The sequence below is a fragment of the Scatophagus argus genome, chromosome 13 (genome assembly GCF_020382885.2).
Source record: "Scatophagus argus isolate fScaArg1 chromosome 13, fScaArg1.pri, whole genome shotgun sequence".
In the NCBI taxonomy this organism is placed as follows: Eukaryota; Metazoa; Chordata; class Actinopteri; family Scatophagidae; genus Scatophagus; species Scatophagus argus.
The window spans coordinates 21,533,462-21,548,143 of record NC_058505.1 but is presented as its reverse complement, the minus strand read 5'-3'; the positions used below and the strand labels follow the sequence as shown (position 1 = coordinate 21,548,143).

The following is a 14,682-nucleotide window of genomic DNA, read 5'->3' as shown; positions in this document are numbered from 1 at the left end:
CAGAGTGAGACGTCATTAAGTTTATGGCTACCTCCTTAATTTTTCCTCCACTGTCTGTCACCTGCGGATGAGAGTCAAGCTAGCGAAAATTAGCCGTAATGTTACCTACCAGATGTGAATGTTACTGTTGTAGTAGGTGTAAGTAGGCTACATTATCAAAAATAAAAGCAAAACCCTTCTGAAAATGACAGCAACACTGGGAAGCTTTGCAGAAATGTTCCGTAGAATTAATGGGTTGAACAGGAAACAGCAGTGCTAATACACAGTCTAATGTGTTTATTTTGAAAGTTGTGACAGGAAATGTGGAAATGTAATAGCTTTCTTACTGACTAACTTGACGGTGGTCACCTGCTGCAGCAGAGTGGAGGAGGAGAGCGAGAGGATGAGCGGCAGTGAGGTACCCGGGGGTGACTGGAGTAATCCTCTCCCCTGAACACAGTAGGCCTTACGTTTCAGGATGAATCTTCCATCTTAGTTTAATGTTAGCACATAGAGCGAACAGCTCTCGGGGATACAGTGCCAGTCCTAAATTGGCACAATTTTCTGAATCCCAAAACCAACAAATTAGGGCTGAGCGCGGAAAAATCACATTAACAGGCATCGACACTTCTAGCTCGCATCGCCGGGAGATGAAGGTCCGCCGTTAAGGTCTTGGGAGCACCGCACTCGGTCAGAAATTTGCCAAAATTACGACGGGAATCAAGTACAGCTCCCTGTCTCCCGGCAACGGGAGAGACCACCGGCCGCTCGTGATGTCTCGTGCCAAGGAGCGGCTGAAAGGCGGGAATGAGACCAAGGACAGCGTAACTCTACTGCCGTGCTTTTATTTTGTAGAGGTGAATTATCTATCTATCTATCTATCTATCTATCTATCTATCTATCTATCTATCTATCATATACATTTGGTGCAAATTTGTTCAGATGGGACTGACTGGTTGACAGACTGCTGTCTGTCTGGTTCAGCTGACTGATACATTGGTTGACTGCTGGTTATTAGCCACTGACTAAATGGCCAGTCGACTGACCGGTGAGCTGACTACCAGTTTAAAATGACATGTCCTCAGATCAGAGGCGGCGAGTCAATGCTCTCTGTCAGTCAGGCTCAGGGCTGTCTGTTGTTGGGTGCATCTGGTTTGGAAGTGAGGACAGCACAGAGGGGTGGATGGTGCTGACAGATGATCGTCAGGCATCTAGCAGCTCTTTCTCAATAATATGTAGATGTAGTTCTGGCCTGCAGTCTAAGGAAGCAAGCAACCACAATGAAGACCACAGTCAGGTTAGGCTAATGATGCAAATAGAAATTAAGTTATCATTCTGGATACTCTTACATGCTCTTACATGTACTTGTGCATGTACAAGAGGTACTGCATACTATATCTCACAACAATGAGCCAGACAGCCTGCTATCAAACCCATGCACTTTGATGGCCCTGATGCTGAGAATCTGTATTCAGCTCATCCATGTTTACCCAGCCAGTGACACTGCAGTCTCCACAGGATATTATATTCCTTGTGTGTACAGCAGTTTTGCGGGGCTTGGTACAAAGATTTATACAGCCTGTCCAATATAGACAATTATTTCAAATGCCTTGTCATGCATGTATGATTAGCCAAACCCACAGTGTTTATAAATGATTGTGAATGACTACCGTCCAAATATGAGCATATACTTCAATTTGATGCACAACACAATTTCGACACAATATTTAATTTAATCATCAGTATTAGGAAATGAATGGCCTCAGTTTAGTCTGGCCCCGTCAGATCACTGTGCTCCACTGATTCTCTCAGAGTGATTGTTCTTCGCCCCGGGACTAAAGCCTACAGCGATGCTGCGTTTAGTTAATACGCCCCCAGATCGAGGAACAGCATTGGATCGCGAACGTACTCTTCTTTCAACTTTAAAATTTATTATTAGCATTATTACTATTAGTAGGACTGGTGGTGGTAGTAATAGTAGTTGTAATGACCCATTAGGATCACCTTTGTTTGGACATGTGACTAAAAATCTAAAACATTGCCTTGTCTGCGTGAGTCGTGAGTTTGTGTGGAGTCTGATGTCTTGAGGGAAGTAACTTTTGCAAAACCTGGCAGTTCTAAACCTTATGCAGCAGTATGTCTTAGTGGAGGGCAGAAGGGCAAACAGTCCCCAATAAGTGTGGGTAGAAGGTGAAGTCCCAATGCTCTTCTCGGCTGTTATTGCCCCTCTCTGAAGGGACAGTGCACTCTATATGGTTGCCCTGTAAAATTACGTGCGAATTGTTATATGTACAACATATATCACACCACTTTCATCTGCTCTGTATGGGTAAAGCCAGTGAAAAACCCTGCTGCTGTGTGGCCACTGGGTTCAGCACATGTAGTAATCTGAAATCATGTCGAGTGGCCATATTTTCAACGGGTACTGAACTATTAGATGTACCCAGTGTAGTTCTAATACAATATTGCGACCATAATCTGACTGACTTTGCTACATTTGGCCATATGAACTGAATTACGATTAAAGCTTGGGCCCAGTGCAGCTCATGATATACAGGGCAACTAAAATTTTACAGGCAACCTGTTTAGAGAAGCCAGTATGGGAGAGACATGATCTCTAGTGCTGGTTCTTGTGAGTATGCTTGCAGCAGCATTTTGGATTAGCTGAAGGGTCTTTAAAGATTTACTTGGGCAACCTGATAAAAGGGAGTTACAATAATCCAGCCTGGAAGTAATAAATGCATGGACTAATTTTTCTGTATCGTTATGAGACAGGATGTGCTTAATTTTGCAATATTATATAGGTGAAAAAATGCAGACTTTGAAATTTGTGTTATGCGTGAGTTAAAGGACATGTCCTGATCAAAAATAAATCCTAGATTCTTTACATTGGAGTTTGAGGCCAAGGTTAAGCCATCTAGCATTGCTAAATCATTGGATAATTTGTTTCTAAGGTTTTTAGGGCCCAGAGCAATAACTTCAGTTTTGTCTGAGTTTAAAAGTAGAAAGTTGCAAGTCATCCAGGTTTTTATGTCTTTTAGAACACCTCAATTTTGGTAATTGATTTGTTTCATCTTTTTCACTGATAAGTATAATTGTGTGTCATCTTCATAACAATGAAAATGTATGGAGTGTTTCCTAATAATATCACCGATGGGGAGCATATGAAGGGTCAATAATATTGGCCCAAGCACAGAACCTTGGGGAACTCCGTGACAAACTTTTGTGTGTATGGAGGATTCATTATAATATGAACAAACTTAGTTTGAGTTGTCAAATAGGACTGAAACCAGCTTAATACAGTTCCTTTAACACCAATTAAGTGTTCCAATCTGTATAACAAAATGGAATGATAAGTGGTGTAAAATGTAGCACTAAGGTCTAACAGTACAAGTACAGAGAGTCCCTTGTCTGATGCAAGTGGAAGGTCATTTGTGATTTTGACCAATGCCATCTCTGTGCAGTGATGAGCTGTAAAACCAGATTTAAGAGCCTCAAATAAACTATTACTATGCAGAAAGTCACATACTTGATTGACAAATGGACGATTATGGGTCTATAGTTGGCCAAAACCTCTGAATCAAGGGTAGGCTTTTTTAAGTTTGATAAATTAAGTTTGATAACAGCTACTTTAAAGCACTGTGGTACATAGCGTGTTATTAGAGACGGACTGATTGTAGAGAATTGCTAACTAAGGGTAAAACTTCTTTGAGCAGGTTAGTTGGGATTCGGTCTAAGAGGCATGTTGTTGGTATAACAGTCCATTATATTGAACCACGAAGTAGTTCTGCCTATTCATTTGCAACATTTTTCACAATTGTTTCACCAGATATACTAAAAGGGGAAAAGATATGAAAAAACTGTATGTGTTGACAAAGTTGTATAATATCAGTAAACTCCAACATCTTTCAGACTCCATGCTCTTGCTTTGTACTATTGACATTGTTTTGTAATATGGTTTCCAACCCCAGGACTTGATAAAACTGATGAGATTATCACAGTTATTTTCTTTAAATTAACAAAGATTCCCTAAAACTAGAGTAGAACCAGAAACAGAAATGACAAGTAAAAGTGGCAATTTGGAGTAGTCTCCAGAACACAGTAATAAAATGTAGGGGGTGTGTAGATATTCTCTCTTCCTCTTCCTCTGGATGAAATTGCAGAGTCCCTTAACACAAGCTTTGTCATTTAGGGTGATAGCAGTAAAACGCTTTTTAGATGCCATGGTCGCTCACCAGGTGACCATGACAACCACAGAAAACAAAAGAAAAACAAGAGCTCATTTTCCCTGCATCTGTATTATATATTCCCTGTATTTTATCTCCACCCAAAACTGTCTTTGATCAGCTACCTAATGAGATTGAATTGGGTGGATAGCAGAAACCTGGATATGATTCTTCTGAACAGTCACAAGGTAGCTATAATAAAAAGAGCACCTACAGATAATGCTCCAACAAGGGCATTTTGGGAGTAGGTAAGAGATACCTGTCAGGATTGCCTGGACACAGATCTGACAAAAGGCTGAATGCATGCTAGCGATGTCAGTTAAAGCAACAGCTGCAAACTATGTTAGTAGAGGCTGCTACTGTACTAGCAACAGACCAGCCAGCTGATCTCAACTGAATAACAGTATTGGTATGTTTGATTTTACTATCAGATCTAGCAGCACTGAACTTGTGCCAGACTGTTGCCTTTTCATAATACAGAACAGCAGTGTCACTGGTGACAGGTGTAGCCATAACCACTAAGCACCATTACTGTCATTTTACGTTATTTAAAGGACCCTTCATAGCTGTCACTGTTTCAACAGTGTAGCAAAACGTGTAAAATGTGTGACTGCTCTGAGTTGTATTCATGAATGATCTTGGGGAAACTCAGTGGAACGGGAGCTTCTAGTCACTTTGTAAATGAGACTGTCTGGGCTGTCAGAGTTGTTATTAATTGTCGCTGTCTGCTGTATCAGTCATGAACTGCCTGTTTGTGGCCATAACGTGCAGACCAGTGGTCAAGGCAAGCTAAATCTGTCTGCATCTTGTGCAGTGGTGCTCTGGCCCCACACCACTCATGTACCCAGTGTGCAAGTTAGTTGGTATTTAGTTGATATTTCTCAGCTGTCATGTTTCTGCATCACAAAACAGTGTGTCACAGTACATCTTCACTGTCATAGTTCGATGTGTTGGTGGGCGATGGAGTGTCTCCTTGCCCACTGCCCAGTGCACACGTGCTTCCAATTTTCAAATGGAGACACAAAATGATCAAACTATGTTGCCACCAAGCTACAGGCGGTGCTGTACGTAATGTATACAGAACTCTGAATTATGGATGACTGACTAATGAGGGAAAAGCCTGTTGGCGTATAGTTTTTGCTGATTTTGCTGATTTGAAATGTTACCATGTTAACTGTAAATAGAGTGCAGGATTAAGGATAGTTTCAGCTTGGTTCAACAATATTGTGAAGCTTGGCGAGAACACAAAATTATGCAGATGTTTATGTCTGTGTTGGGCAATGGGGTTGAATTTTCCTTCCTTTGGGTTAAAAAATATTCTGAATCTATCATAATTATTGCTCATCTCTTCCTGACAGAGCTGCTCTCCTACATTTTCTATCTCACACACTGTCACACCATCCTACCCACTAACTGGCTGCTAGGCAACATGGCCCTCTGAATGGGGTGTATTTTTATATCTGTGTGTTCAGGGCTAGAGACGTTAAGAGGAGAAAAACATCCCTCCTGCAGCCTAGTTTCCTCTGTGTGCACAGTGGCCACTGAGGCTTTGGTTGATATGTCTTTCAAATTATCATCACAGTGTATTCACTTCCTCAGATTTGTATGACATAGTACACCCCAGAGGAGTTACATTCCGGAAGTTTTAAATTATAGTTTTTTTTTTTTTTTTTTTTTTTTTTAAAAGCTTAACATTTGGAACACCGTTCAAACATACATCAGTAAGCACATTAGACAAGACAAGATGACAACTTTATTTGTATAGCCCATTTTTACAAGCAGTTTGTCTCAAAGGGCTTACATTACTTACTTACATTAGCAACTGCATCGCCGTTTTTATAGCTGTGACATCGTTACCTTGCTCCTAAAGGGCATTAGTTCAGCCCTGGATTTTAACAAATTGGTTGATCATGACATTAAATTGACCACTGGAGAAACAGAGACACATTCATGACTTTACCTCTCGCTAGCTTGCCATTTTCAATGTATTTTCCTTTCAGAGAAAATTTGTCTTATTTTCCATTTTATTATTTCTAAGAAGCAATTGTCAGTATGCTTCAAACAGAGCCTTTGTCAGATCCATAGATGGTATAATAAGTAATGAACAAAGCCAGTGTGATGTCACCCATTTGTTTAGAAAGCTCAAGTCTGGCATTTTTTTTTATTTTTTTTTTTTATTTTGGAGCCACAAGTGAACATATTTGGAGAAGACAGTGGAACTGGGGACAACACACCATGGTAGCGACTTGTCAATCACAAGGTAGCCATACCCCAAAGTATACTCTGCTTGATCATCTATTTTACTTTATTTGGGACAATAATTTTATCTGACTTGAAAGTAGCAACTGAGAGTATAAACTCTTTAGGAAATTGTTTATTGAGGTAATAAATCAAGTGAGAAATAGGTCAGTTTTACCATAAGCTTACTGCTTTGAGCTTCAAACCAATGAAGTTGCCCCCTGCTGGCCAACTAGTGCACTTGCAAATATAAACCATGTCTCCATATCTATTGGATTTTATTATAAAGGGATGTGGACCAATTAGACAGTGTGTGTGTGTGTGCTTTTTTAAAGTTACTTTATTAATCCCAAGCTGGGAAATTACTTCTCTGCATTTAACCCATCATTGATTGAAACACACACACATGCAACATGCAGTGAAACACACAGGAGCAGTGGGCTGCATCAAAAGCCCAGGGAGCATATTGGGGGTTGAGTGCCTTGCTCAACGGGGACTCAAGGACTCAAGGGCACATCAGCCAGCTAATGGGGGGTGGGGACATTATCATTCCACCACACTCAAATTTTTCCTGTCCGTCTGGTGGGGGAATCGAACCAACAACCTTCCGATCACAAGCCACTTCTCCAACCTCTAGGCCACGGCTGCCCCCAATAGCAGTAAATCATTGGAGGATACGGGCATCGATCCCGCTACCTCTCGCATGCTAAGCGAGAGGTAGCACAGTTAGCACAGTTCGTGAATCCCTTGTGATTAAGTGATGGACTGACAGCAGTAATATTGATATACAGTAATTATTTATGATAATCCACATGGTGAACTAAGTCATAATATATTAAAGAATGTTGGGGAGCAATTGAAAGACAGTTAATATGTTGTTGCAATATCCGTTCACATAATTCATTTTGAGTACAGATGCAAATGGTTTAGTTGAAGAATTTATAGATGATGTAATGGGCAAGGAACATGATAAAATAGCATGGACAATACAGAGGCAGCACTCATATCTAATGCAGTAGCATGTTTTATGCATGTGCAGTACAAGAAGCCATTTAGCAACTAACTAGCTACTAACTGCAGCATGTACATAATAAAATCAAATGTGGTTTCAACAGTTCAGTTTGCTCTGCTCTGCACTACTGCTTAATTAAATCGGCTCATTGCGTCACCTGCTGTTGTGGAGGGCGAAGGATATTAATCAAAAAATCCTGAGCATGGAAACATGCAGGAAGATTGTGCCAAAAGTCACTTTTTTTGTTGTTGTTAAAGAATATATTTTTTGTACTTTTAAGACATACTGTATTTGTTTCTGAATCATAATTTGTTAGTAATATGTTGTGTGTTTGTTTGATAGGTACCTTTTGTAACAAAATGCATTAGATGTATGATGTAAAGCTGCAGTAATCAATATTTTTTGATTAACATTTGATCAGCTGACTACATGTAGTGGTGGAGGTACTCAGATTACATAAATTACATAAAATCCAATATCACGCTGTAGAAATATTCGGTTGCAACTAAAAGCTCTACACTCAAAATGTTATTTGAGTAAAAGTACTTAAAGTATTAACACTAAAAGTAATCAGTGAAGAAAAATGGCCTCTTTATCATTACTCATACTGTCATGGGTTGAGGTGGAGTTCATAATTAATTATTTTGCACTAGACTGCAACATTTATCAAAATAAAAAGCAAAAATATGCTCAAGTAACTCACAAGTACCTCAAATTTGTACTCGGAATAAATGTGCTTTCACACACAACATTGACTATATGTTATAGATGCTCACAAGTCATTTTTTGCATGACTTGGACAAAGACAAATCAAGTCTCAAGTCTCTTCTGGCTGTAACGAGTGTTCTTTAATCTGCTGCATGCCATAAGATCTGCTTAAAACACTACCTAAGATAATGTGCTATAGTATTATCACTCCTTTGTTTGTTACCAGAATTGACAACTTATATGTTTTTCAGATTTCTTTAAGCAGGTTATTACAATGCAGTAGGAAGCATATCAAGCCACTGTGTAATGCTTCATGATGCTTCACAGAACCATTTATGCACCCCAGTTGTATAGCACAGCGGAATATTTAACATTCTCCATGAAGGTACAAAGGCTGGAAACAAATAAAGTCAACTGCTGTGATAAAGGTTACATACTGCAACAGTCCAGTGAGGAGCAGAGTAGGGGAAAAGGTAGCAAACACAAGAGGAAGAGCACACAACTGAATCACCTGATATCATTCACTCTGTCAAAACACTCATTACAGAGTGAGTCACAGAAAAACCAAAGATGAAAGTGAATCCAAGAGCCCAGAGAAGACCTTGGAACAAACCACAGTCAGCACTCATATGAACAACTGTGGCAAGCAAACTCCCGCTTATTCATCCTTTAACATATTCAGCAAACACCAGTCTAAACAAATTAACCTCTTTAGCTGCAAAGCTTGGCAGGCTAATGTTAGATAACTGCTGCTGAGCTAAACATGTTTCCTAACTGTCCATAGGTGTTAATTTCACATTAAAGAAACTCACTTATCCAGTATGTTTTCAGGTGCCTGACTGAGTTGTATTTAGGGATTCTTTTGTTTGGCTCTTTTGTGAGGTTGTTATAACCAAAGGCTATGACAAATGTCTTTGCAGCTGCAGGGGTGCTCTACATGGTGTTGTTATCTCACAATCATCCGTGGCCAGATGTGTAATGATAATAAGGAGAGTAATGACTTTCAGTTCATGCTCCTCTCATATTTTCTTAATGTTAATGTACCACAAAAACAACAAATAATGATTGTTAGCGAGTCCCAAATCTTAGGCTCAAGTCAAGTCTCAAGTGACTCTGTGCAGGATCCAAGTGTTAAGTTCCAAGTCACAAACTCGCGTCCCCATCTCTGTATAAGTGTATATGCCTCCCAGCCCTGCAGTTGCCCTCAGTTTTTTGGCATTTGGCCTCTGTGCACCACCACATTGAATTTGAAATGAAATACTCAAGCGATGTGAAGACTTTCAGCTTTAATTCAAGGAGTCTGACATAAGTGTGGATTATCCATTTAGGAATTACAACCATTTTTAAACACCCACCCCCATTTTTGGTGGCTCATAAATGATGGTACAAACTAACATGATTACAAATATAAGGATTATTTTCAATACTTGGATGAAAATCCTTTGTAGTCAATGACTGCCTGAAGTCTGGAACATGACCAAATGTTGAGTTTCCTCCTTTGAGATGCTTTGCCAGGCCTTTACTGCAGCTTCAGTCTTCAGCTGTTGCTGGATTGTCGTTCTTTCTGCCTTCAGTCTTGTATTCAGCAAGTGAAAAGTGTGGTCATTGGCTTGAGATCAGGTGACTGACTTGGCCAGTGAAGAATATCCCATTTTTTGCCCCGAGAAGGCCTTGGGTTGCCTTTGCTGTGTGTTTTGGGTGATTATCCGTCTGCAATAAGAAGCAGCCTCCTATCAGTTTTCATAATTTGGAAGAATGTGAGCAGAGAGTATAGCTGTCTCTTGGTATTTGACAATGACATACCTTCCTCCTCAAAAGTGTCTTTGACTTGGCTAGATGTTGTGAAAGGGTTTTTCTTCATCAGTGACAGAATTCTGCGGTCATCCACTTTAGTGGTCTTCAGTGGTTTTCCAGGCCTTTTGTGTTGCTGAGCTTGCCAGTTAGTTCCTTCTTTTAAAGAATGTTCCAAACTGTTGCTCTGGCCACTCCCAATGTTTTTGCTACCTCTCTGTTGGGTTTATTTTATTTTTTTCAGCCTCTTGATGGCTTCTTTCAGTTATGTAGACACCTCTTTGGACCTCATGTTAAGTGTTCCAGTGAACAGCTAAATGCAAATGTAACACTCAGAACCAACCCCTGACCTTTATCTGCTTGATTTGTCATGGACTAACAAAGGAACAGGCCACACCTGGCCATGAAACTGCTTTTCAGCCATTTGTCCCATCATTTATGAGCTAGAATGGGTACATAAAAATGGCTGTAATTCCTAAATGGTTAATGCCACACTTTTGTCAAAATCAAGTCTTCACTGAGCCCTAATTTTAAGGACTTGTGACTTGCCTCGGACTTGAAAACTGTTGACTTAGGACTGGACTTGAACTTTGCATTCGGACTCGTAAATTGGAGACGAGTCCTCAGATTTTTATTTAATTTTAGGTGATATACCATAGTAATTTGGCATAAGATAATATCTACGTTAAGTTCTGATGACTCAAACTGAACTGACTCGAACACTGGGAACTTGAAACTGGACTTGGACTCGAAGGTTGGTCACTACAACACTGTCCATAGTTAATTATTTTTAATCAGCACCCCCTTTTTAGTCCATTAGCTGTACCGATTCTTCACTGCATTTCAGACCTGAACAACAAACCATTTTTTGCATTGCTGATAAAGGTTGATATTTCCTGCCTACAAGCTAGGGTCTGTAGAGCCTAAACTGTCTTGATGTGCTAATAATGTAATATGCTTGAGATATGTTTTTAATTCGCTATTTCTATGAAGATAAATGGCAAGTGTGAAGTGTTCCCCCAGAGTTATCAGAGTTTAGTGAAATTCTCGTAGGTGGGTGAGCAGCTCCTCAGGGCAGGAAGCAGGCTTTACTGCAGGTACTATTGACTGACACCATTGAAACTGTTTTGTAAACCCTCCTACACTGGAATGATTTGTTTCGTTTCTCACCAGGGATAAATACAGAAATGTCAAAATACTGTTTCAGAATGAGAGTTACCATTTATGAAAATAATAAATTAGTACTACTGGATCAGCAAATTAATCTCTGGAAGAGGATTAGGGTCATAGCTGCACTGCTTGAACTACAGAAGATCCTGATGACTGCCATGATGTCATAGGTGTGGTGGGTTAAAAACGTAGCTTCAGCAATAGAAACATCTGCGAATACCGTCCAAGCCATGTTTTAGCCATGCACAAACAGGATTATATGGATGGCAGTGTGTCTTTGCCAGTCGGTGGATCCACCTCTTTGGTTCAGACTGAAATTTCTTGAATGGATACCTAAAATTTGGTACACACCTCCATGTTCCCTACCGGATGAATCAAAATGACTTTGATGATCTCCTGACTTTTCTGGGGGTTTACATCAGTATGTTAACCTTGTCATTGTAATTATTGCAATGTGCAATTATGCGAATGTGCAACTCTCCACTACACAACATTCTTTAAGTGCTTGATTTGTCTGAACAGCAGTCCTATACTGAAAGATATTCAATTTACAATAATCTGTATCAGAAAAAAGTTCTAATTTGAGGTGCAGGAACAAGAAAATATTTGACAATTTTTGCCTTATAGTTGATTTAAATAAATTCATAATCCAGATTGTTGCTGATTGATGATCGGCTGATTAACTAATTTATTATTTTTATCTTTTCAGCTCTGCTGCGGCTTGTATGAAAGTTCATATAACAGACTTTTCAAGGGTAGATGTGACATTACTTTGCCGCATTTAAAGCAGTATTAACAACTTTGCATTATTGCCTGAAGGTTGTCACACAAGGTTGATGACATGAAATGACATGAAGTACTAATTAACGTGTGTAAGGACAAACAACTTCAGGATAAATTTGCAACACTCAATCTCAGCAGTGTGTTTTACTATACTGTGAGAGTGTGCTTGTGTAAAAACATGAACATGCAAATGCAGCCTTCACCTCTAGACGACAGGATCCAGGCAAAAAGAGCTGAATAGTAACAGACCTGATGGCATGCTGAGTGTTGCCATGCAACAGCATGTTGCAGTAAATGATGTTATTTCCCTTGTAGTTTCATTAGTAGAGATGCACTGACTCATTGCATGGGCAAAAGTATCTGCCGTTGTTCCCTTTGTGGACTGCTGTCAGCCTATGGGAAAATAAGATGACAATTTGCTGTGGCAATTTTGCACTGGCCCATTCATGAGGTACTGCCTCATGACCTCCATGCCATCAGTTTTTAAGACTGTAATTTTTTGTGTCACTAGCACAAAAGGGGGAATAAATAATAAATACTAAACAAGACATTTCTAACATTTCTAATTAAACCACAGAAAAGTTCAGTTGCTTTGTTAAAAAATCCTAAAATCTTTCTACGCATTCTGTCTTGATGCAAATTAGAATCTATTAATATGTAAATATTTTGCATGTCAAAATTTTAGCTGCATATAGAACAGCTCTCTCTTCACTGAAATGTCCTTGCTCAGACTGTGTTTCAGGTTTCTGCATCATTGTATAAGCTGCATACTGAAAGGGACTTTAAAACAGCTATGACCTGACTGGAGGAAAGCAGTCAGTTGATAGAAAGGCTTTTATCAACTAGTTAAAATTACCATTATCCATCAATAACACCAAAATAGGGAATGAGTTGGGAAGGCTGTTTTAATATGTGACCAAAACAAGGCTGAGTATTCTGTGGTTCTCCAATTATTAAATGCTTTTGTGTTGTTGTTTCTTCACTGCAGCTCCCTATCCTGGCCTCCTCTGTTGTCAGTCTTTATTTCCTGGAGCTGACTGATATTTTCCAGCCGGTGCATTCTGGGTACAGTTGTAATGATCGTAGTCTATCTCTGCCCTACATCCTGCCCAGACAGGAAGTCTGCCCATTGCCTCTGCTCTTCAGCTTGGCGTTTGCCGCTCCTACTGTCACTGTAAGTAAACCTCACACAGTAACATCTACAGGTAGCTAACAGGCTCATTTGTTTCATGGACTGTGTGTGTGATTATACATGTTATACAGGAGTAGCCTAGCTATTGTCCACACTAAGGCAAATGTTTCTGCCAACTAGTGTTACACTGTTAGGATGAATAATCCATAAATTAACTAAGTGACTGATATTCCTCCTCTGAGCAACTTATAGGAGTAGTAAGTGCTGTTAGCTGACAATAAAATGTGGACAAATATAGGCAGTAAAAGATGTTTGAATGGGAAAAGCCATCTTCCCACAGCCAGAAGTGATCTCCTACAAGTAACATTTTTAAAAATGTGCCCATAATGCTGGTGGAGTCTGACCACACTGAGCGGAGTACAAGTGAAAGCACTAAGCTGTTTCCATGCAACATTAATTTGATGGGAATAAGCCAGCCATTTTAACTGTGTTGACTAGAATTCTTTTAAACTAACTAGCATTTGATGAGATAAGTTGCTGAGCACAGCTCTCAGTAATATTCTGTTTTCAGTTCACTGTAAGGGACTGTTGGTAACAGCCACAAATTGCTTCAAATTCCCTGTTAAGAATTTATTTATTAGAACTTATACAGCTTCATAAAGGGCGTGCAATCTTGTATTCAATTTCTATTCATTTTGTAAACTTTCCTCCAGGGCTTTTTAGAAAATGTTTTGAGAAGTTAACAGCTACTACAGCCCAACCAAAACTGTATTTGATCTTTACAGTATCCATTTGGTTGCTTTAATTTTAAGATGATTTTAAGATTAAGATTAAGATTAACTTTATTGATCCCACAGTTACAAATTTACTTGTCATGGCAGCTCACAAGAACAGAAAAGAGTGCAAAATAGAGATAGAGATAACAAATTAACAATTTACAAGTAAACACAGTACAATATACAGCTATATACAAGTCTACATAAGGAAGGAAATGAGGACTAGACTTTTGACTTTTACAGTCCACCAGCAGTGGGAATGAAGGACCTGCTGTAGCTCCTTCCTACACTGAGGGTGTAGCAGTCTGCTGCTGAAGGAGCTGCTCAGAGCCTCCACTGTCTGATGCAGAGGGTGAGAGGTGTTGTCCATGATGGATGTCAGCTTGGCTAACATCCTCCTCTCACCCACCTGCTCCACAGAGTCCACTGGGTAGCCCAGGACAGAGCTGGCCCTCCTGACCAGCTTGTTAGGTCTCTTTCCGTCCTGGTACGTGCTGCCTGTTCCCCAACAGACCACAGCGTAGTGAATAGCAGAGGCTACCACAGAGTCATAAAATGTCCGTAGCAGGGCCTGCACACTCCAAAGAACCTCAGTCTCCTCAGAAGGTGGAGGTGACTTTGGCCCGTCTTGTACAGTAGGTAGATGACAGCGTCATACATCCCGATGTTTGGCTTGTAGGCAAACTGCAACGTGTCCATCACTGTGCTCACCACTGAACGAAGATGGCTAAGAATGAGCCTCTTCATGGTCTTCATCAGGTGGGAGGGCAAGGCGACATGCCTGTAGTGGTTAGGTGCAGTCTTAGGAACCTGAACCACACAGGAGGTCTTCCACAGGACAGGGACCCTCTCCAGACTAAGGCTCAG

At 40.1% G+C, this 14,682-nt stretch overlaps 1 protein-coding gene across 1 annotated transcript in view; it reads left to right on the top strand.

Moving 5' to 3' along the window:
- LOC124069753 (phospholipid phosphatase-related protein type 4-like) overlaps positions 1 to 14,682 on the top strand; it is a 34,667-nt gene continuing 19,985 nt past the window's right edge. The window contains exons 1-2 of the mRNA XM_046409167.1: positions 1 to 836; positions 12,896 to 13,081. Of these exons, the coding sequence (XP_046265123.1) occupies positions 753 to 836; positions 12,896 to 13,081 (270 nt within the window). The 5' untranslated portion in view covers positions 1 to 752. The remainder of the gene's footprint in view (positions 837 to 12,895; positions 13,082 to 14,682) is intronic.